Source organism: Pelophylax lessonae (genome assembly GCF_965119305.1).
Source record: "Pelophylax lessonae genome assembly, chromosome: 4".
Lineage (NCBI taxonomy): Eukaryota > Metazoa > Chordata > Amphibia > Anura > Ranidae > Pelophylax > Pelophylax lessonae.
Genome location: NC_138771.1, coordinates 618323574 through 618349285, shown reverse-complemented (window position 1 = coordinate 618349285; position 25712 = coordinate 618323574). Strand labels below are relative to the sequence as shown.

The window sequence follows — 25712 nt, the reverse complement described above, 5'->3', positions numbered from 1 at the left end:
ATGCCCACTATGACCCCAGGGATGCCCACTATGGCCACCAGGGATGGCAATCAGGGCTCAGGGAGTCCCCCATTGCCCTCCCCATCAGTGATGCCAACCAGTGCCCTCCCTATCAGTGCTGCCCACAAGTGCCCATCATTGCCATCTTTCAGTGTCGCCCACCAGTGCCCATTATTGCCCACCAGTGCCGCCTATCAGTGCCCATTAGTGCCCATCAGTGCTGCCCGTCAGTGCCGATCAGTGCCGCCCATCAGTGCCCATCAGTGCCCACCAGTGCCGCCTATCAGTACCCATTAGTGCCCGTCAGTGGCACCTATCAGTGTCCGTCAGTGCCACCTATCAGTACCCATCAATGCCGCCTACCAGTGCCTAGCAGTGCCGCCTATCAGTGCCCACCAATGCTGCGTATCTGTGCTACCTATCAGTGCCACATATCAGTGCCGCATATCTGTGCCGCATATCTGTGCCGCCTATCAGTGCCGCCTATCAGTGCCACCCCATCAGTGCCACCCCATCAGTGCCTCCTCATCAGTGCCTGTCAGTGCAGTCTCATCAGTGCTCATCAGTGAAGGAAAAAAAATATTTTTTTACAAAATTGTATAACATAAACAAAAAATTTTTTTTTTTTTTCAAATTTTTCGGTCTTTTTTTATTTGTTTAGCAAAAAGGAAAAAACCCAGAGGTGATCAAATACCACCAAAAGAAAGCACTATTTGTGGGGGGAAAATGACATAAATTTGGTGTAGGTACAGTGTTGCATGACCACGCAATTGTCATTCAAAATGCAACAGCGCTAAAAGGGGAAAATTGGCCTGGGCAGGAAGGGAGGAAAGTGCCCAGTATTAAAGTGGTTAAAGCATGTTGTTGGACATTTAAAGGATCTGAATTCTGTCTCATTGAAAGCGCTGCTAGTGTGGATATTGTTTAATATTTAATATATTAACCACTTTAAGACTGGAGGATTTGGCTGCTCAATGACCAGGCCCTATTTTGCGATTTGGCACTGGGTGACTTTAACGGACAATTGCGCGGCCGTGCGATACTGTACCCAAATTAAATTGACGTCCTTTTTTCCCCACAAATAGAGCTTTCTTTTGGCGGTATTTGATCACCTCTGCGATTTTGATTTTTTTTTGCGCTATAAACAAATAAAGAGCGACAATTTTGAAAAGATAACAATATTTTTCACATTCTTTTATATGAAATTCTCAAAAAAAAAAATGTAAAAATCTAAATTTTTTAACATTTTAGGCTAATTTGTTTTCTGCTACATATTTTTGGTAAAAAAAAAAAAAAAATCGCAATAAGCGTATTTTGATTGGTTTGCGCAAAATTTATTGCGTTTACTAACTACGGGAAAGATTTATGTCATTTTTATTGTTTTTTTTTTTTTTTACTAGTAATGGTGGCGATCTGTGTTTTTTTGCGGGACTGCGACATTGCGACGGACAGATCGGACCCCTGACTGATATTTTTGACACTTTTGGGGGTACCAGTGACATTACCACAGTAATCAGAGCTAAACATATGCACTGTTACTGTAAAAATGACACTGGCAGGGAAGGGGTTAACATTACTGGTGATCAGTGGGTTAAATGTGTTCCTAGGGGGTGTGATTCTAACTGTAAGGGGGTGTGGCTTGTGAAGTAATCACGGAGACATGCGATCCTATATAGCAGGATCACATAGCCTCTGTGATAGCATCAGGGAGAATGACAGACGGCTGTGTTTACATCAGTCGTCTGTCCTTCTCTCTCAGCTGCGGGGTTTCTACACTACCCACCAATCTAATGGGGATTTACACTGATCACTGATGTAATAGGAGCATTCACAGTAACCACCAATGTAAGGAGGACCTTCACACTGGCCACTAGTGTGAATCGAAGGATTGAACACCAAGCCCCAATGTAATGATAAGATTTAAACTGGCCACTAATGTAACTGAGACATTTAAGCCCCGTACACACGCACCGATTGTCAGCCAAACGATCGGCCGTCTTTTGTCCAGTGCTGTCGTGTTGGTTGAAAAGTGCTCAAGACTGCACATGAATTTTGTTGGCCAACAACAACCCACTTCAGAAGTGATGTCATGTGCTGGTTTACTTTCCGTGTGTTTTTTCTTCTCTGAGCATGCCCAGTCTTGCTCATCTGCTTTTTGTCGGCCGAAATCTGTACTGACTGACGAACAATCGGCCGTTCTGGTGTTGAAAAATTTTATAGCATGCAGACCAGATTTTGTTCAGCAGAAAAGTCGCAGTCGGTTGTCGGAAGCATCATACTAACAAGCCGATAATCGGCCGATCGGACGTTGGCCGAATATTTACGGCCGACAATCGGTACGTGTGTACGGGCCTTCAGCCTGCATTCACATTTGGGTGTGTCAGGGACGCATGAAAAATCATTTTCCTGACACCACAGAAACTTTAGCAGATACACAGCGGTGCCGCTAATTGTTAATAACACCCTCACGCATCATGTTATTTTAAAAAAGGGTTCCACCTCAAATTTGCTTACCTTGGAAGAACAGGCTGATGGTAGGCTTAATGACCACAGTTGTAGGCAGGACTTTTAACCACTTAAGCCCCGGAAGATTTTACCCCCTTCCTGACCAGGGCCTATTTTGCGATTCGGCACTGCGTGACTTTAACGGACAATTGTGCGGTCGTGCGACGCTGTACCTAAACGAATTTGACGTCCTTTTTTTCCCACAAACAGAGCTTTCTTTTGGTGGTATTTGATCACCTGTGAGATTTTTTGATCATGCGCTATAAACAAAAAAAGAGCGTCAATTTTGCAAAAATAACAATATTTTTCACATTTTTTTATATGGAATTCCATCCCCAAAAAAATGTAAAAATCAAAATTTTTTAACATTTTCGGCCAATTTGTTTTATGCTACATATGTTTGGTAAAAAAAACCACAAAAAGCGTATTTTGATTGGTTTGCGCAAAAGTTATCGCGTTTACTAACAAAGGGAAAGATTTTTGTCATTTTTGTTGTTTTTTTTTAACGCGTAATGGCGGCGATCTGCAATTTTTTTTGCGGTACTGCGACATTGCGGCAGACAGATCGGACCCTTGACTGACATTTTTGACACTTTTGGGGTTACCAGTGACATTACTACAGTAATCAGTGCTATACATATGCACTGTTACTGTAAAAATACACTGGCAGTGAAGGGGTTAACATTTTTTGAGAGGGAGGGGTTATGTGTGTCCCTAGGGGCGTGATTCTAACTGTGATTGGCTGTGGTTTGAGGTGTAGGAACAGTGATCAACGGTCCTACATAGTAGAACCGTATGATCACTATTCCTACACAGGGGAGAATGACAGGCGGCTTGTTTACATTAGCCGCCTGCCTTTCTCCCTCTCCACCCGACGATCGCGAGTGACCGGCGGACATCGGGTCCGCCGGTCACACGCACAGGGGGGTCCGTGACCGCGCGGGAGCGCGCCTCCGGTGGCGCGCGCTCGCTCCCGAGACCCTCACAGGCTAGCGACGTAGTACTACGTCGCTTTGCCTGTGAGGGGCTGACCGCCGCAGTAAATAGTCGTGCGGTGGTCGGCAAGCGGTTAAGCATTCCCCTTTACCTCCCCAGTGGGCAGTATTCAGCAGAAGTGATGGTGGATATGACCTCAGGGGGCATCATATGCATATGAATGCCTCCTCTTTTTACATATTAATGCCGCCGGTCCACAGCTATTTACATATTAATCCTGTCACTATTTACCTATCAATGCCAGTTATTTACATGTAAACACAGAGTCTGCAGATTAGTCATCTGTACACAGCAAGAGGGCAGAGCTGGGCAGCATTAATAACAAAACTTCATACTAAGATATTAGGACACAGCACGGGACTAAAACTTCAGGGGACAAGGGAATTTAAACTGTGATAGTTGGCAAGTACAAAGCAGCTACATGTTGCAATCTTTTTAGATCTACCAACATCTATATAGTATGAGGGTTAAAAGAGTAGATTACTGGTGTTAGGGCGACAGGAGAGTTTGCATTAGGTAAGTTTAGTGTGAAGATTTTAGGGAGGTTAAGGGTCATTGGTCCATGGCTAAAAAATAGCCTTTATAGGTCATGTGACCATGACCTGTTTCTTGCTTTACTCTCATTCGTTTTGTGTGTTTGTTTTCACTTGCCGACTGCCTAACGCCGATCTACGTCGGCAGTCAGCCCCTCACAGGCAAAATGACGTAGGGCTACGTCACTAGCTTGTGAGGGTCTAGGGAGCGAGCGCGCGCCCCCGGAGGCGCGCTCCCGCTCCCGCGTGGTCACGGACCCCCCCGCGTGCGTGACCAGCGGACCCGATGTCCGCCGGTCACTCGGCGATCGGCGGGGGAGAGGGAGAATGTCAGGCAGCTTGTGTAAACAAGCCACCTGTCATTCTCCTCGCTGTAAAGACACTGATCACACGGATCTAGTATGTAGATCCGTTGATCAGTGTCCTTACAGCTCAAGCCACAGCCAATCACAGTAGAAAGCATGCCCCTAGGGATACACACAGCCCCTCCCTCCCAAATAAAGTTAACCCCTTCACTACCAGTGTATTTTTACAGTAACAGTGCATATATATAGCACTGATTACTGTAGAAATGTCACTGGTAACCCCAAAAGTGTCACAAATGTCAGTCAAGGGTCCGATCTGTCCGCCCCAATGTCGCAGTACCGCAAAAAAAATTGCAGATCGCCGCCATTACGCGTTAAAAAAAAACAACAAAAATGACAAAAATCTTTCCCTTTGTTAGTAAACGCGATAACTTTTGCGCAACCCAATCAAAATACGCTTTTTGCATTTTTTTTTACCAAACATAGGTAGCATAAAACAAATTGGCCGAAAATGTTAAAAAATTTTGATTTTTACATTTTTTTTGGGGGAAATTTCATATAAAAAAATGTGAAAAATATTGTTATTTTTGCAAAATTGACGCTCTTTTTTTGTTTATAGCGCGTGATCAAAAAATCGCACAGGTGATCAAATACCACCAAAAGAAAGCTCTGTTTGTAGGAAAAAAAGAACGCCAAATTTGTTTAGGTACAGCGTCGCACGACCGCGCAATTGTCCGTTAAAGTCACGTAGTGCCGAATCGCAAAATACCCCCTGGTCAGGAAGGGGGTAAAATCTTCCGGGGCTTAAGTGGTTAAAGCAGTGATATGGCCTTGATAAAGCCATGCTGATGCTTTGTAAATGAACCCTCTAGTGTTAGGTTTGGGGGTTACAGGGAGTTTTAATCTTGGGAGCTGCTGGTTATGGGTTCCCCTGGGTTACCATTATCAACAATAGGACAGTCTGGCATTTTTCCAAGTGTTTTACCTCAGACAAGAAGCAGTCCAGTATCTTTGGTTTTTATATTTTATTTGGAACTTGGATAGGAGAAGGGAATGAGTGGGATACTCCAACTTAACAGAACTATGCACAATATGCTGGGACAACTTGAATAATGCTGATTAGCACTGAGTAACGCTGAGAAGCGCAGAGTAACGATACTCACGGCTAAGCCGCTGCTTCACTTTGCCCTTGGCTGTGAAAGGAATTAGCTGAGCTTCCTGAGGTAAACTGTATCCTGAGGCAAGCTCTACTCTGAGGTAGACTGTACTGCTGAACAAATTCAGGGTCCTTCCTGGCACCCCCCTTGTCCGTAATCTTCAGGGTTAACTATACAGCACCCCCTTTACTGATACACTTCTGTGTGAGCTGGCTCCTTGTTCCCCCTGACATCTCTGGAGTGGTCTCCTCTCTTAGGCAGACCCTTTGGCAGACCTCTTGGTACTTACGATACAGTTTTTCCCAAAGTCTCTACCAAACAGCTCCACTGGTCAGCGCTCGGGATCCTCTGCAGTCCAGCTCCACACTTGGTTCACAGGCTGACCACCTGAACCACCTTCCTCACACCTGCAGGAGGAGAGACAGCCATCCTCCTCCTCCTGGGACTCTGCTCCTGCCAAAAGACACCGTGTCACATGCTCCCTCAGGATTTATTGCCAATCCCAGCATGCATTGCAGCAATGCCCACCCACTGGGACAACAATAAACGCTGGTGTGCCATTGGTTAGGTTTCCTCCACTGTCCAACGTGCTTCCTCATTGGATACAGTGGGGAGACTCCCTTAGACCCAATGAGTCACACCTGGAAACATGTGACAGGCTAAACTAACATATCTGGCTCTTCTGAGAAGCAGAACACAGCCACCAAATGTGTTTTCCTAGCACCTACTTAGGAGGGTGCTACACAGAGTTATATGCAATTTTGCCACGGGTTCCCCTTAAAATCCATACCAGACCTGAAGGACCTGGTATGGAGTAGGGGAAGGGGGAACACACCGTTTTTTTTTTTTACTTTTACATTCCCGGCAATGTTTTTTTTTTTTTTTATTCAGCTGTCAGCAGATAAGCCCATTGACAGCTGATAAAGAAAGAAATGTTGCCACGCTAAACATAAATCATGAATAAACAAGTGTCTGTAAAGTATGAATGACTCATGCTGTTCTGAGTAATACAAATCAAACTGCTTGATGAATGTTCGATTGAAAGAATATAAGAAATGCACATTCTGGTCAGCCAAGTGCACCTCCACCAGTAATCATATAGAATGCCTCCTTACCAGAGGTCAAGACTCCAAATTATAAGAGTCTATAATAGTGTGGTATGTACGCACAGGAGATCCAATCAGATTGTGCTGCAGGTGATGGTACAATCATGGTTGATGATAAAGATTACTCCATAGCAAGGCCCAAAAGAAAGAGATAAAACGGCCACATAGTGTAACACTGTTTGACAGTTTATTAACCACTTAAGCCCCGGAAGATTTTACCCCCTTCCTGACCAGGGGTTTTTTTGCGATTTTTTTACTGCGTGACTTTAACGGACAATTGCGCGGTCGTGCGACGCTGTACCTAAAAGAATTTCACGTCCTTTTTTTCCCACAAACAGAGCTTTCTTTTGGTGGTATTTGATCACCTGTGCGATTTTTTGAGCATGTGCTATAAACAAAAAAAGAGCGTAATTTTTGCAAAAATAACAATATTTTTCACTTTTTTATATGAAATTCCCCCCCCAAAAAATGTAAAAATCTAAATTTTTTAACATTTTCGGCCAAATTGTTTTATGCTACATATGTTTGGTAAAAAAAAAATCGCAAAAAGCGTATTTTGATTGGTTTGCGCAAAAGTTATCGCGTTTACTAACAAAGGGAAAGATTTTTGTCATTTTTGGTGTCATTTTTGGTGGCGATCTGCGATTTTTTTTTGTGGTACTGCGACATTGCGGCGGACAGATCGGACCCTTGACTGACATTTTTGACACTTTTGGGGGTACCAGTGACATTACTGCAGTAATCAGTGCTATATATATGCACTGTTACTGCAAAAAGGACACTGGCAGGGAAGGGGTTAACTGTATTGGACAGGGAGGGGTTAAGTGTGTCCTAGGGGCGTGATTCTAACTGTATTGGGACATGGCTATTGGTGTAAAAACAAAGATCAACGGTTCTACATAGTAGAACCGTCTGATCTCCATTTTTACACAGGGGAGAATGACAGGCGGCTTGTTTGCATAAGCCGCTCTGCCTTTCTCCCGCTGTACCGACGATCGGCGAGTGACCGGCGGACATCAGGTCCGCCGGTCACACGCCCGCACTCCTCCCTGAACGAGCCAATCACAGTGACAGGCGAGCAGAGATGTATAGTAACGAAGTAGAACTACTTAAGTACTGTACTTAAGTACCGAAATGCGGTATCTGTACTTTCCTAGAGTAGAATTTTTTTCTCCTACTTCTACTTTTACTTCACTACATTTTTTCGATGATTTCGATACTTCTACTTAAGTATTTTTTTTTTGTGCTGCATAGTTACTCGTTACTTTTAAAAAAATTACCACTGCCAGAACAGTAGATGGCAGGTTGCATAAAGCTCAAAAAAATGTGTATAATGTCATTTGTAAATCAGCGCATAGGAAAATAAAGGCTGTGTATAATAAAAGCTGCTATACCAAATCTTTCCAATAAAAAGAAAATATGAAACAAACAAATAAATGGTGCTACAGCGCTTAAAGTGCATCAAGAAACTACTAACAAACACAGGTTAATCATTTGAATAAATCATTTGAAATAATAAAAAACAATATGATGTTCAAACTTTTGACTTCTTTCTTTAATAACTACATAACACAGTACTTGTACTTCTACTTTTAGTACTTGAGTAGAATTTTTTTTTCAAAACTACTGGTACTTTTTACTTTTAGTACTTAAGTAGCAAATTTTTTGAAAAAACTACTTGCAATACTTAAGTAAAAAAAATGTTGAATACTTTAGTACTTCTACTTAAGTAACTTTTTCTGCGAGCACTTCCACTTCTACTCAAGTAATTTTTTGATCGAGCACTTGTACTTTTACTCAAGTAGAAATTTTGAGTACTTTATACAAGTCTGCAGGCGAGTGACGTAGACAGGCGAGTGACGTAGATCTACGTCACTCTGCCTGGCCGGGGGGCTGACTGCCACAGTAAATATACTGTGCGCAGTCGGCAACCGGTTAAAGGTAATAGTGCTAAAAACTTACAGAAATCCAGTAGAAATCAGGCATTTAGAAATCCAAAATCCATAACATTCCTAGTCGATCGACAAGTGTTCATCAAGCATTTCACTTGTATTACAAATATTTTTCATTTCTACTGGATTTCTGTGTTTAGCACATTTACCTTTAATAAACTGTCAAACTGTTTTACACTATGTGGCCGTTTTATCTCTTTCTTATGGACCTTGCTATGGAGTAATCTTTATCATCAACCATGATTATACCATCACCTGCAGCACAATAGAGGAAGCTGATCGGATCTCCTGTGCGTACGTACCACGTTTGTCTAGGCTCTTATAATGTGGAGTCTAGACCTCTGGTAAGGAGGCATTCTATATGCTTACTGGTGGAGGTGTACTTGGGTGACCAGAACGGGCATTTATTATATTCACTTCAATTGAATATCATCAAGCATTTCACTTGTATTACTCAGAACAGCACGAGTCGTCCATACTTTATGGACACTTGTTTATTCAATACTTATGTTTAGTGCGGCAACTTTTCTTATTTTATCACATTTATCACACATGGTCCTGTTGCATTGCTGCCAGCAGCTTGTATTTATATATTTGGTTTGTCTATCTAATGTTTTCTATCTACATTGACAGTTGATGACTCATCGTTTGTTAAGGAAAAAGAAAGAAAACAAAAAGAGAACACCCCATGGGACTTTGAATGAGATGGATGCAGAAATGTAAATGAGTAAAAAGCATAAGTATGCAGTAACAAATTTATTTGTACATATAATACACATAAATGCATATAGACAGCAGACATCAATACATAGTGTAAAAGCATGATAACATATTAACATCAATGAATAAGAGAATGACATGCATAACTCATAATTGAAGTGTGAGCTCTACGCGTTTCGTGGGTCCTATATGCCCACTCATCAGGAGCATGAGGTAGTATGCCTGTATAAAAATACAGAAATAAATGGAATCAGTCTGGATGTGGATATGCATATAGTTAGCCAGCAGTTGTGAGACTACAACCTAAGTATGTATACCCCAAATGGGGGAGTCGCACTTACATGCGGCTATAAAATTGGAACATGGTGGATGAGCACCGTCCCAGGGTGAAAAATCAAGTCTGGTCCGGGAGCTGACGGGGCGTGGATGCACGGCAACAGAATGGAAGGCCAGGTAAGAATTCATAGGTGATGGGTGCCACATCCTGCTTGATGGTATAATAGTAACTGGAGAGATATATGGATATATATGTAAGTAATAAGATATTGCATGGCAATATAATGCAGTAACAGTATGAATAAATCTAAACCAGTTGGAGCAAAACCATAAGTGCAGGGAAGAGACTGTGGACCCAAGGTGAAGGAAAGGAGTGAAGTGAAGAAAGGAGGGGGGCAGGGATATAAAGGGTGATGTGAGGAAATCAATGACAAGAAGCATTGTCAGAATCAGTGACAAAGAGTGTGAATAAATTGGGCTAAATCACCAATGCAGTGGTAACCAGGTAATATGCATATAATTTTGGTGTATATAGGTATATGATATATAGGAGGGTGAGTATCTATATATATCTGGTGTTTCAATTACAACAGTGAGAAGCCCCAGAACTGAGACACATATAGTAAAAGATGTGATGGTGATAATCAGGGGAAAACCCACAAGCCATGATAAGCTGAAAGAAAAAGTGACCTCCAAAGGCAGGGGTGAAGGGGGATAGTCAGATGGGAAGTGGCTGGAAATAGGAGATAAAGAGGAGTGAATGAGTGAAAAAGAAAGAACACTCTGCCGTCAATGAAGGCTGACCGCCTACTGCAGGCTCCGCTGTGTGACAGTTCTTATATAGGTAAGTGGCGGAGTCACATGATGACTTTACCTGGTGCCCCCTTGTGACATCACCAACCCAACATGCACTGGGTCCGTCAGTGGCAGGGGGCATTGGATCTACATCAGAGGACATTGTGTTTTTATTTATTTTTTTAAAGGAATTGTCAAAAATCTGTCTACTGTTTTTTTTTTTTTTTAACTCTTTTTTGTACCCCATATTTATTCACATAGGGGGGTCTGGTGGCCCCCCTGTTAAAGGAGGCTTCCAGATTCGGGTTAAGCTTCCTGCACGAAGACCCTCACAACCACAGCCAAGGGTTGTGGGGAAGAGAACCTTGTCCCCATCAACATGGCGACAAGGTGCTTTGGGGTGGGAGGGGCAGAGCCCCCCCCCATCCTAAAGCCCCAATCCCCCTAGCATGTGACCTGGTATGGTTCAGAAGGAGGGGGTGCTCACTCGTCCCCCCCCCTTTTCTAGCCTGCCAGGCTGTGTGCACAGATAAGGGTCTGGCATGGACTTGGGGGTGGGGGGGGGGACTCCACGTGTTTTTGTTTTTTTTTGGCATGGGTTCCCCTTAAAATCCATACCAGACCCAAAGGGCCTGGTATGGACTGTTGGGGCTCCACAGCATTTATTTTGTCCTTTTTTTTAATTGCTGGCAATGTTTATTTATTTTTTATTCAGCTATCAGCGGGGAAGCCCATTGACAGCTGATGACTCATCTGTTGTTAAGGACGTGGCAGCCGGCTTCCCAGCCCTGCTCCTTAACAACCATCTATTCAGAGCTTTGAATGCACTGTGCAGCACGCAGTGCATTGCAGGGCGTTCGGCGGGCCAAACACCTGCCAAACCCCCATCAAATTCAGGTGTTCACCAAATGGGTAAACAGGCGATACTCGGGCCAACTTTTTGGTTGGACCAAATCCTTCGTCCAACCCTACCGGTGACATTTCTTCTTCACTAGGATTATATGGAGGGTTAGTGTTAGAGTTATAGGGAGGGTTAGTGTTAAGGTTGCAAACAGGGTTAGTGTTAGGATTATATGGAGGGTTAATGTTGGGATTATAGGGAGAGTTAGAATTAGATATACAGGAAGGGTTAGTATTAGAGCTACAAGAAAGGTTAGTGTTAGAATTACAGAGAAGGTTAGTATTAGGATTATAGGGAGGGTTAGTATTAGAGTTACAAGAAAGGTTAGTGTTAGAAATACAGAGACGTTTAGTATTAGGATTATAGGGAGGGTTAGTATTAGAGTTACAAGAAAGGTTAGTGTTAGAAATACAGAGACGTTTAGTATTAGGATTATAGGGAGGGTTAATGTTAGATTTAGAGTAAGGGTTAGTGTTAGAAATACAGAGAAGGTTAGTATTAAGAGTATAAGGAGGGTTAGTGTTAGATTTATAGGAAGGGTTAGTGTTAGAAATACAGAGAGGGTTAGTATTAGGATTATAGGGAGGGTTAGTATTAGAGTTACAAGAAAGGTTAGTGTTAGAAATACAGAGATGTTTAGTATTAGGATTATAGGGAGGGTTAATGTTAGATTTAGAGTAAGGGTTAGTGTTAGAAATACAGAGAAGGTTAGTATTAGGATTATAGGGAGGGTTAATGTTAGATTTAGAGTAAGGATTAGTGTTAGAAATACAGAGAAGGTTAGTATTAAGATTATAGGGAGGGTTTAGTGTTAGATTTATAGTAAGGGTTAGTGTTAGAGATACAGAGAAGGTTAGTATTAGGATTATAGGGAGGGTTAATGTTTGATTTATAGTAAGGGTTAGTGTTAGAAATACAGAGAAGGTTAGTATTAGGATTATAGGGAGGGTTAGTGTTAGATATACAGGGAGAGTTAGTGTGAATTTTAAAGCTTAATAATATTTTAGACTAATGAATCAAGGTTGGCTTAATGTTCAATACTTATCTTGTCAATGTATCTAGGTGTATGTTGTAATGGCATCATTTCTGCTGCAAATTACCAACTGAAAGGATGAAGAGGCACCAGGAAAGTGTCAGCAATGCTGGTAAGAAAAATGTGATTCTTCCCTTAACTTTTTAACATAAACTTTTATGTAAATATGGCTTAAAAAAAAAAATTAAAGTGACACTAAATCATATCCTCATTCTCCAAAAAATCCATCCACTATTTGAAGTGTTGTAAAAGCACAAGGTGTTTTACCTTCATGAATTCTATGCATGAAGTTTAAAACAAAAAAACCTTCTGTGTGCAGCAGCCGCCCCAGCCCCCCTAATGCTTACCTGAGCCCCCTCTTGATCCAGCGATGTCCACAAGAGCCTTGGCTCTCTGGGAACTCATGCTCTTGATTGGCTTTTGGCAGCAGTGGGAGCCATTGGCTCCCACATGCTGTCAATCACTGACAGAGCTGCTTGCTGTGGGGGCACCCAACAGCAGGGAGGAGCAATGAGTGCCGTCATGGGCAGGAGGATCTGGGCTGCTCTGTGCAAAACCATTACACAGAGCAGGTAAGTATAAAATGTTTGTTATTTTAAACAACAAAAATGAGACTTTAATATCCCTTTAATGGCTCTATAATCTATTTTTCATAAAAATTGTTTCTTACTGTTACATAGTTACATAGTTACATAGTAGGTGAGGTTGAATAAAGACAATAGTCCATCCAGTTCAACCTGTGTAGGTGTGTGTGGCTGTAATCATCTCACATACCCCTGAATGTTCTGATCCTTGAGATGTACGTCTAATAGTCTTTTGAAAGCCACCATACTACCCGCAGAAACCACTTCTTGTGGTAGAGAATTCCACAATCTTGTAGCCCTAACAGTAAAGAACCCCCCACGTTGCCTGAGGGTAAAACGCTTCTCCTCTAATCGCATTGTGTGCCCCCGAGTCCTCATGCAATCCCTTCGCCTGAACAGCTTTTTTTCTAAGCTGAGATCCCCATTGAGATATTTAAAAATTGCTATCATGTCCCCCCTCAGGCGTCTCCTACATTGTCTGTGAGCTCCCGAACCTCTCCTCTTCCTAGCACTTCTGTTGGATTGGAATGAGCAGTTCATGTTAGTTGCAGGCATGTGCGCTACTCTATGCACACCACAAATCCATAGTTCATCACGAGTGAGCAAGAGAGGGTAGCTATGTTCCTACATGCAGTGGGACTATCGAGAAAGAACGTAGCCACCCACTAACAGAAAGTTGGTTTACAGCAGTAAAAAAAAAGGAATTTGGAAATTTGAAGGAGGTTGAGATTAATAAGGGGGACTTTTTTTGAATTAGGAATGCATACTTTATTTTTTTTTTTTTTTAAACCAGAGATTAGTGGCACTTTAGGCCCCTTTTACACTTGTGCAACTTGGGACTGCAAAGTCACATGACAAGTTGTACCCCATGATTTCCAATAAGTATCATTCATATCTGTGCGACTTCAAGTTGCAGAAACTATAAAGTAGTCCCTGCAATACTTTGGGCCAACTTTGATGTGTCTTGAGGTCAATAGACCTCAAGATTACACAGGCATTGCTTTAAGTCACGTCAAAGTTGCGCATCAATGTAGCGCGACTTTCAGATTGTACAAGTGTGAAAGGGGCCTTAAGGTTACTATTTGGGCTAGTTTTAGTGTTATTGTAACAGTAAAGGTTACCAATAGGGGTCACCATGATTAGACTTGGCATTGTTTATCAGGAAAAACATTGATTACCATATCAGAATTAGAAAACATAGCCATAGCAAATTTTATCAAATCAATTTACATTGCAACATTTTAGGCCGGATTCGATCGAGATTCAGTATTTTTTTTTTGGGAAATCAATTTGGGTGATAATGCTTCATCCTTAGTGTTTGAAATGCTAATGTGATTAGGATACATACTGAGAGATGGATGAGCTTAAAGCGTAACTCATTTTTGTTGAGAAAAAAAAACATTCCCCTCTGAGTCATCTATGTACATTGCAGGGACTATAACTACCTTTGTTGCAGATTCCTACCTTTTGTAATTCTGAAGAAAATCCTCTGTGCTAAGTGGGTCTAATAGGAGCATTTTCATAATTATGCATCTCTTCAGACGTGTTCCTATTGGGAGCATCTCACCAAAAATTACATTCTTGCTCCAGGGGATGCCTGATATCTGACTTGTATCTTAGTGTACACTATTGGGAAAATTGGTGAGTGTCAGAGTGCCAGGAAACCAGACCACACGGGAATGCAGGTAAAATGAAGCAGTTTATTGGAAGAACAACAAAAATAATAATCGCACAGCAACAGTGAGGAAATGAGAGCAGGAACAAGCTAGGGTCAAGTCCAGGAGAGGGGAGTACTCCAAGCTGGGGTCGAATGCAGAAGTGGGTAGTCTGCTAAAGCCAGGTCGTCTGCCAAAGCCAGGTCGTCAGCCAATGCTGGGTCAAGAGCCAAGAGAGTCGTCAGCCGATGCCGGGTCAAGAGCAAGGAGAGTCGTCAGCCAAGCCAGGTCAAGAGCCAGGAGAGTCGTCAGCCAAGCCAGGTCATGCACAGAGGAACCCAGAGAACAAAAAACTGCTAGCAGAGATGCACCTTGGAGCACAAACACAAGGGCAATGATTGCAACCCTGCAGGTGATAGATATAGTCAGGTGTGTGACATCATCAATGTGCGACGCCCAAACAGCAGGAAGTGATGATGCAATCAGAGTCTATAAGAGGCAGCAGTCTGCACATGTCCAAGATGGCTACCAACAGGAGGGCAAGGTAAGACCATGACAGTGAGCCAATCACACAACCAGGAAATTATGTTTCTGGGGGGTGGTCAGTACACATTCTGTGTATAGAACTCCAGGTAGCCATATTGTATTGTAAAAAAGTGCAAGTGATGTTGGGACCGGCGCTACCACATAAATATTATGTCTGTTTAATTCCATAAACCGTATAATTCATATAAAAAGTGCATATAGTGCTTGAACCAAAGTGCTGCGTGCTAAAAAACTTTTAATACATTCGCATGGGCTGTGCTCAGTGTACCATATAAAATCACATGTGTACATATAAAGTGCTGAGTGCTATTGATAGCGTGCTATAACAAAGTTTGGCGCCAGTGGGTGTACCACCGATTGCACCGTTGCTTACCGCACTCTTAGGAAGTTGGCTCAGCACTCCCTGGTCACTAGAACAGAAAATAAGCCTCCATTGCGTAGTATATACTTGTTAGGGTGAAACAACGTAGCATCCACTCACATTTAGGGAGTTCACTATCAGCTTGAGGTGTTCGCCGGGTCGCTTCCGCGTTCCACCGGCTCAAACCACCGTTCCCGGAAGTGACGTACTGACGTACGCAAACCACGCCCTACGCGTTTCGTCATACGACGTCATCTGGAGCGTGCCATCTATCGCTACTCCCGGTCTTTTTATAGGCTGGGTCGGCGCCATCTTAGTGTACCAATTTGAGGCCGGACACGGCGGCCATCTTGGTGCACCCATACCGCAGCCTGAACAGTATAACTCATCATGTGAACTCCCTATTTGCTGCGTGTGCCGTATACATAAACATACATTTTATTTAAAACTTAGAATACGACTCCACATATTAAAACACTATAATATGTTAAAATACATTATGTTTTGTGCCATATTGTGCGAACCAGTGATGTGTCGGCAGCACTGATTATCGGCTCACTCCGATCAAATCAGACACATCACTGGTTCGCACAATATGGCACAAAACATAATGTATTTTAACATATTATAGTGTTTTAATATGTGGAGTCGTATTCTAAGTTTTAAATAAAATGTATGTTTATGTATACGGCACACGCAGCAAATAGGGAGTTCACATGATGAGTTATACTGTTCAGACTGCGGTATGGGTGCACCAAGATGGCCGCCGTGTCCGGCCTCAAATTGGTACACTAAGATGGCGCCGACCCAGCCTATAAAAAGACCGGGAGTAGCGATAGATGGCACGCTCCAGATGACGTCGTATGACGAAACGCGTAGGGCGTGGTTTGCGTACGTCAGTACGTCACTTCCGGGAACGGTGGTTTGAGCCGGTGGAACGCGGAAGCGACCCGGCGAACACCTCAAGCTGATAGTGAACTCCCTAAATGTGAGTGGATGCTACGTTGTTTCACCCTAACAAGTATATACTACGCAATGGAGGCTTATTTTCTGTTCTAGTGACCAGGGAGTGCTGAGCCACCTTCCTAAGAGTGCGGTAAGCAACGGTGCAATCGGTGGTACACCCACTGGCGCCAAACTTTGTTATAGCACGCTATCAATAGCACTCAGCACTTTATATGTACACATGTGATTTTATATGGTACACTGAGCACAGCCCATGCGAATGTATTAAAAGTTTTTTAGCACGCAGCACTTTGGTTCAAGCACTATATGCACTTTTTATATGAATTATACGGTTTATGGAATTACACAGACATAATATTTATGTGGTAGCGCCGGTCCCAACATCACTTGCACTTTTTTACCATTCTACTACCTCAGTGGTAGGTTGGGGGCAGCTTACACCACCATTTTTTGGTTCAAATAAGTCCAAAAAAAGTACTGAAACTCCATAGCGCTGGTATTTAAACCCTTTACAGCCATATTGTATTGCATTTTCAGAAAATGACAGAGCTGAAGATTGAAAAGGAAAGGTAATTTTTAATAATATCCAGTTACAATATGACTCGCAATTGAGTACACTATATTATTTTTACTTTATTTGCAATTTTTTTCCCCATGAAAGTGGAGTTACCTTTTAGGGCTTCTAATTATAATTTCAAAATACAAATCACCTACCTCAAAATTTATTTTTTTATGTGAACCAGTTGTTTTGGCATTGTATAAAGTAGTGTCCCTACTGGCTACTGAGGCAAAGGCATTGTAGAAGGGGACGAAAGTTAGGCTTAGACATACAGTAAAATCAGGGAAGTCCGAACCCTAGTAAGAAAGGGAAACTACTTACAGAGGAACATAAAGTAGGATTTCTGGCTAAAAACGCCATTGGCAGTCAACTCACAGAAAATGCGCTTAGATAGGACTTTTACTTCTAAATGTTTTAGTGGAATACAGGGTCACATGCATCGCAATAAAATAATTGCAAAAAAATATATATATATATGTTAACTTTAGACCTAGGGTAAGTCCACACACCTGTAACTGTGTTTTTTTCTATATTTGTTTTAGACAGCATTAAGAGGTTGTGCCAGTATGAGGATGCATCAGTGAGGCTAATACATGAGTATTTCAAAGATGATCTGACCCACATATTGGAAAATGTCAACGCTCTTACCCTCCTGTCCGAACTGCAGTCTCGGAATGTGCTAAATGCAGAAGTAAGATAAAAATATATATTTACGTAAAGTACCCATTAGTAAAGGGTGACCCTATAATAAAGAGAATGTAATGGTTTTTGGTCAGCTTTAATTGCTTACATTTTAGACATATTTTTTTTTTCTCTTTTTTTCACCTAATCTTTATATATCTTCATCAATAAAAACTTCAACACATAAACTTCAATTTAAAAACATTATATTGACAACAAATTTAGATAACACCCTCAATTACGCTACCCATTTCTTCTTCATTTCAGCATTTCCTCCCTCCGCTCTGTTACACAATTGCTAAGAATTTTCATGTTTTCTGACTTGTAAATAAATTAACACTTGCTGTCCAGGGCAATTTTTTTTAAATGTATTTATGCACATGTTAAATGCAGCATTTTATGCAATAAAATTACTTAGAACCCCCAAACATTATGTGCTTTCTGTAAACAGAGACCCTGGAGAATAAATGCTTTGCAGTTTAATTTTTTAAGGAAAAAACAAACTTAAATGAATTTAGATTTCAATATTTTTATTAATTTTCAAGAAAAAGTCATAAAGGTACAAATGTGTCCATGACCATGGAATGAAACAAGAAAGAGAAACCTTCCAAAACATTTAACATGGAGTTTCAGAACAATGGAACAGTGGCATACACATCGGCAAAGTTAACAACCTTGTCATGTTATTGAACATTTCAAAAAAAAGGAGATGAAGAGATAGGGGGAGAAACAAGGAAAGGATAAAAGATGGGAAAAGGAAAAGAAGGAAATAGGTAGTAGATTAGAAGTAGTAGTGGGAAAGTGTCGATGTCCAGATTCAAGAGCCCGGGGACATGGATCACAAGCAGACTATGTGGTCCTGTCAAACAAAGGCTCCTCCTCAGGTCATGGAGGGCCTGCTAGGTACCGCACCCAAGGGTCCCATGTTTTCTCAAAGAGGTGCATTTTGTCTCGGAGCATTGCCACCATCCTCTCATTTATCATGATCCAGGTCAGCTTGACATTCAGCAGCTCGATTGGCACCACCGGAGTCCACCAAGAGTGGGCTATAGCTATTTTGGCAGCTGGGAATATGAATGCTATAAAGCACTTGGCATGTTTTGGTGCCCCCTCAATCAGTTTGCCTAGAAGTGCCTTATGGGGAGATTTCACCAGGTTAATATGTGTGAGGGAATAAATAAAATTGTATGTGCGGATTCAGAACCGTCGGACTTTCGCACACGTCCACCAGGTATGAAATGCTGTGCCCACTTGGCCAAATCCCCTAAAGCAGTTCTGAGAGGTTTCCGGAACTGCAGCGGCCAGTCTGACCGGGACCATGTACCATCGCAAGAATACTTTGTAATTAGCTTCTATCAAAGATGTATTAAGTAAGGATTTTGAATTAAGCTGAGCTAATGTGTTCCACTCTGTTCTATCTAATTCCTCACCCAAGTCCTCCTCCCAGCGCCACATATAAGGTAATTTAGTTTTGTCTTTGTGCAATAAGTTATAGATTGTGGATATATAGCCCATCTGCTTATCAACTGTGTGGCATAGGTGCTCCATAGGAGTCGAAGTGGTAATATCACAGATTCATTTAAAGGAGCCTACATAGTGGGAGATTTGGGAGTACAGATAGTATTCCTTCATGGGGAGAGAGTGTTTCTTTTGTAACTGAGCTCTAGTAAGCAAACCCTTTCGGTCACACAGATCCGCTAACCGAAAAAATTCCTTGTTTGTCCGCCACTCAAATGCGAAGGGACAGACGCCCAGAGGGAACAATGGATTGCCCAAAAGCGGCGCCAATGGAGCATGGGGGGACTTACTGTAAGAGTATGTCTTTTCGACAATCTATACTTAAATGAATTTAAATGCGCACGCACAAACATAATACCCAATTTTTTCATAAAATATAAAAGTTGGGGTTGCATTGAAAAAATACTGTAGATACCCAACATGTCAAAACCTAAAATTGTGTGCCCCCATTAAATGGCTACAGTACCTAAGTGACACTTTAGAAGCCTTTACAGGTTAAAAATTTGAGATTTTAGATGGTTCTAGAATTATTGTTCTCACTCCGACCTTCACAGCGATACCTTTAGGACCCTTTCACACTTGACCGACTGTAAGATTCTGGTACCTTTGGTACCCTTATTGCCCATTTTCCTTTCTATATTGCGTCCCATCTTTTTAGTTAGGTGGAACGCATATACCTTTAAGCCGGATGACATCATCGCTGAGCGCCGCTCTGAGCGGCTATTTCAATCGCCGGCTTTCTCTCTCACATTGTTCGTTCAATGTTACCGCATGCTCACAAGCCTTGTCTTATGCTGCCGGAGCCTCCAGCTATTCTCTTTACCTGGAACAGACCGGAACCTCGCTACTGATCCCGTATCTCTCTACCGGATCACTCCCTCACTACCGGACCCCTCTACTTACTAACCTTACTAGTGATAAGTACCCCACAGGGGATTCCTCCATAACTAACTTACACTATCTACCTCTGCACATTAAGGACTGTTACTATCTATGCATACTAATTCTATCATCTGCACTGTTACATAGATTGCTAGCTCTTGAGTCTACTACCATCTATCCTTGCACTGGGTTAGTCTATCCTGTATATATCATCTGCTGTCCTCACCACCTGTTACCATACATGATCACTAACCTTTCTGCATTCTACCTATTACCATCTACTACTCTCCTGAACATTTCTATCAAGTGCTTATCATTGTTGTCACTGCTCACACCTGTCCCTTCAGCACATCACCTCCATACTGTCATATACATCCCATCACTCCAGGAACATCTTATTGAGTGTATGTATATCTGTATGCTGAAGCAGACAGGCCCACAGTGATGAGTCTGGAGAGTTGGATCTGGTGTTTCAACACATCTCTACATGACTACTGAGTGGAGATTCTGCAGCTGCAAATCCAGCTTACTATAAAAACGCAGGAGCGTTACAGATTGAACGAACCTAAAAAATGGATTCAGCAGAATTACCCACTCAAGTGACACAATTAACACAACAAGTAAATGCATTAATACTTGCTCTTACTGAAGTAAAAGATGAAAACCAGACTCTGAGACAGCAGGTAACCCGTCTTTCACAGCTTACTGCTGCTCAGCCCCCTGAACCTAAAATAAACCCTCCTCTAGTGTTTACAGGTGATCGGAAAAAATTTTGTGAATTCAAAAACGCATGTCAATTGCTTTTTTTGCTAAAACCTCGTACTTACCCTACTAATCAAATTAAAGTTTGTACCGTTATTTCATACTTAACGGGTGATCCACGGGCCTGGGCAGACTCTCTCTTTGAGAAAGATGATCATCTTCTCAACTCCTATCCTTTATTCCTAGCGGAACTCGCTAGCTTATATGAAGACCCCAATAGGCAGAGTACTGCTGATATTCAATTGAGGGCTTTAAAACAAGGAAGGAGACCTGTTGAAGACTTTGTAGCAGAGTTCAAAAGATGGACCCTTGATTCAGGGTGGAATGATACATCTCTGCGAACTCAGTTCAGACTCGGGCTGTCAGAAGCCGTTAAAGACGAGCTCGCCCGAGCGGATTTACCTGGCACTTTGGATGACTTAATACAACTCAGTATCAACATTGACAGGCGACTGCGAGAAAGAAAGGCTGAGAAAATGGCAATGCCATTGTCTAGTCCTTCTCGGATTTCGGCCGTTGACCCTACTCCTATGGAGGTAGGAACCATACGCCCACCTTTATCAACTACTGAACGAGCCAGGAGAAGATCCAGAAACCTCTGCATGTACTGCGCATCCCCGGATCATTTGATAAGCGTCTGTCCCCTTGTCCGCAAAAAAGAGGGTGAGTGTTCACATGTCTTGCTAGGGGGATTAACAACTTATTTTCCTAATCCCTATCTCTTTGTTCATTTAACATTACAGTGGGACCAGACTAGGATTACCACCAAGGCTATGATCGATACTGGATCTTGTGGGAATTATATCGATACACGTTTTGTTACTTTAAATAAAATACCTATTATTTCAAAACCTAAACCTGTCTCTGTTAGTTTCATTAACGGTATTCCGTTATCTTCTGGTCCAATCACCAATCAGACACAAGCACTCCTTGTCACTGCTAACGAGTCTCATACGGAGACCACCACTTTTGATGTACTATCTTCACCCCATTTTCCCATTATCTTGGGACTTCCCTGGTTACACACACATCAACCAACCATAGATTGGAAAACACGGACTATAACTTTCCCTTCTCACTATTGCGAGATTACGTGTAACCTCCCATCTTATGGAAGGATCCTGTCTGTGGTGTCAGATGAGATTGCACCACTATGCTATCAAGATCTGTCCGAAGTTTTCCTTGAGAAAAATGCTCAAGTATTGCCTCCCCATAGGGATTATGATTGCACTATCGATCTACTCCCTAACAGCAAATTGCCTTTCGGTCATGTTTATCCTCTTTCACAGGATGAACTCTCTCATCTCAAGGAATACTTGGATGAGAATTTGACAAAAGGGTTCATCAGACCCTCTACTTCTTCCACAGCTGCAGGACTTTTCTTTGTCCGCAATAAGGATTCAAGTCTTAGGCCTATTATCGATTATAGGCAATTAAATACCATTACGATAAAGGATCGCTATCCTTTACCGCTCATCCCTGAACTTATTGAACAAGTGCGTGGGGCTACCTACTTCTCTAAATTGGACCTAAAAGGGGCATACAACCTAATCCGAATCCGTGACGGAGATGAGTGGAAGACAGCATTCAGAACCAGATACGGATTATTCAAATATCTTGTGATGCCATTCGGGTTGTGTAATGCTCCCGCAGCTTTTCAACGGTTCATAAACGACATCTTTAGAGACTTACTTGATGTCTGTGTTGTGGTATATCTGGACGATATACTTATCTATTCTCGATCTTTGTCTGAACATATAAAACATGTAAGACTTGTGTTATCCAGATTACTCGCACACAATCTATACGTGAAATTAAAAAAATGCCTATTTCATAAAGAAGAAATATTATTCCTAGGATACATCATATCCAAAACCGGAATCAAGATTGATATGAGCAAGATATCCTGTATTCTGGATTGGCCTATACCAACAACTCGTAAGGCATTACAGCGATTCCTTGGATTTTCAAACTTCTATAGGAAGTTCATCAAGAACTTCTCTGCTATTGTGAGACCTCTCCCACAACTTACAAGTATAAAGAAACCATTCAAATGGTCAGAAGAAGCAAATGGAGCTTTCCGCTTGTTAAAATTAAGCTTTACTTCTGCTCCCATACTACGCCATCCAGACCAATCCCTCCAATATATTCTGGAGGTAGATGCGTCAAACATGGCAGTAGGAGCAGTTCTCTCCCAACGACCAACAAATACTTCACCACTCCACCCAGTTGCTTTCTTCTCTAAATCACTAAGCAGCCCAGAGGTGAATTACCCAGTGGGTGAAAAGGAGTTGCTTGCCATAAAACTGGCACTGGAGAATTGGCGACATCTACTTGAAGGTACCCGATTACCAATACTCATATATACAGATCATAAAAACCTTCAATACCTCCAGACTATCAAAACTCTTTCCCACCGGCAGGTACGATGGTCATTATTCTTCCTAAAATTCAACTTCCTAGTGACCTACACGCCTGCAGACAAAAATAAAAAAGCGGATGCGTTATCACGATTAACCGAAGATAACTGCGCCGAAATCCCTTCTATTCCTATAATACCCTATGAACGTATTATTGGTGTTGTTCGTTCCCTGAAGGAAGAGATTTTGCACAGTATAGGATTGGATTCACCTCCACCACAACTAAGTACTGATGCAGAAGGCTTCCTCTATTACAACGACAAACTCTACATACCCCCTACTATGCGCACCAAGATCTTGGAATTATTACATGATGTGCCTATGGCAGGACATATGGGTATGACGAAAACCCTTAATTTCCTTACCAGGCAGTTTTGGTGGTCTGATATGAAGACGTCTGTACAAAAATTTGTTTCTTCATGTGACATCTGTGCAAGGTCCAAAATTGACACTACAAAACCATCTGGTCTACTCTGCAGTCTACCAATACCCCAGGTTCCATGGGAAGTTGTGTCCTTAGACTTTATAGTAGAACTACCACCTTCCAAAGGATTTAATACCATTCTAGTGTCAGTGGACCATTTGACAAAGATGGCACATTTCACTGCTATTCGCAGACTACCTTCATCTAAACAAACAGCGGAACTACTAATGAAACATGTGTTCAAGTTACATGGAATTCCAAAGACTCTTTTATCCGATCGTGGTTCACAGTTTATCTCCAAGTTTTGGCAAGCTCTATGTCAAATACTACGGATTGAGCGAAAGCTCACTTCTCCTTACCACCCTCAGACCAACGGACAGACTGAAAGAGTCAACCAGTGTATAGAACAATATCTGCGTTGCTACACATCATACCTACAGGATGATTGGGTGGACCTCCTCCCTCTGGCGGAATTTGCTTATAACAACGCAACCCACAGTACTACTAAGCAAAGTCCGTTCTACTTGAACTATGGGTTTCATCCCACACTTCTTCCACCACGCATCCTACCATCAAGTAACCCAGTAGCCTCGGATTATCTTACCCAAATAAAAGACTCTCTGGGTTTACTTAATACCACCATCTCACACGCTCATAGTCAACAAAAAAAGTACTACGACCTTCGTAGAAGACCTTCTCCGCAATATGCTATTGGGGACCTCGTTTGGCTATCGACAAAAAATTTAAGGTTAAAGATCCCTAGCAAAAAGCTTGGACCTTTATTTCTGGGACCCTTCCCAATTAAGAAACTCATTGGTAAAGCTGCAGTGCAACTCACCTTACCGGCAGATCTCAGAATACATCCCATCTTTCATGTGTCGCTACTGAAACCACATGTTCCTAACCAAGGAATAAGGCCTACCATCTTGCCTCCACCTCCAATACAAGTTGAAGGTGGAGAAGAATATGAGATTAAGGAGATTTTGGATTCTCGTATCCACAGAGGAAGACTCCAATATCTCATAAGATGGAAGAACTATGGACCCCAAGACGACACCTGGTTGGATACTTCTGATGTTCACGCACCTAGGCTTATAAGAAGGTTTCACTCTAAATACCCGGAGAAACCAATACTATAGGCCTTCCGGAGCCGGCCTTAAGGGGGGGGGGTACTGTAAGATTCTGGTACCTTTGGTACCCTTATTGCCCATTTTCCTTTCTATATTGCGTCCCACCTTTTTAGTTAGGTGGAACGCATATACCTTTAAGCCGGATGACATCATCGCTGAGCGCCGCTCTGAGCGGCTATTTCAATCGCCGGCTTTCTCTCTCACATTGTTCGTTCAATGTTACCGCATGCTCACAAGCCTTGTCTTATGCTGCCGGAGCCTCCAGCTATTCTCTTTACCTGGAACAGACCGGAACCTCGCTACTGATCCCGTATCTCGCTACCGGATCACTCCCTCACTACCGGACCCCTCTACTTACTAACCTTACTAGTGATAAGTACCCCACAGGGGATTCCTCCATAACTAACTTACACTATCTACCTCTGCACATTAAGGACTGTTACTATCTATGCATACTAATTCTATCATCTGCACTGTTACATAGCTCTTGAGTCTACTACCATCTATCCTTGCACTGGGTTAGTCTATCCTGTATATATCATCTGCTGTCCTCACCACCTGTTACCATACATGATCACTAACCTATCTGCATTCTACCTATTACCATCTACTACTCTCCTAGACATTTCTATCAAGTGCTTATCATTGTTGTCACTGCTCACACCTGTCCCTTCAGCACATCACCTCCATACTGTCATATACATCCCATCACTCCAGGAACATCTTATTGAGTGTGTGTATATCTGTATGCTGAAGCAGACAGGCCCACAGTGATGAGTCTGGAGAGTTGGATCTGGTGTTTCAACACATCTCTACATGACTACTGAGTGGAGATTCTGCAGCTGCAAATCCAGCTTACTATAAAAACGCAGGAGCGTTACACCGACCTGAAAGTTGAATGATTTTGATGCAACTTTGACGTGACTTCAATGCTACTTGAAGCAA

The 25712-nt window shown here is 42.2% G+C and overlaps 1 protein-coding gene across 1 annotated transcript in view; it reads left to right on the top strand.

The window, feature by feature from the left end:
- Positions 1-25712, top strand: part of LOC309553443 (NACHT, LRR and PYD domains-containing protein 3-like) — an 88149-nt gene that overhangs the window by 13969 nt on the left and 48468 nt on the right. The window contains exons 2-3 of the mRNA XM_082254644.1: positions 12309-12391; positions 17493-17641. Coding sequence (XP_082110770.1) covers positions 12358-12391; positions 17493-17641 — 183 coding nt within the window. The 5' untranslated portion in view covers positions 12309-12357. The remainder of the gene's footprint in view (positions 1-12308; positions 12392-17492; positions 17642-25712) is intronic.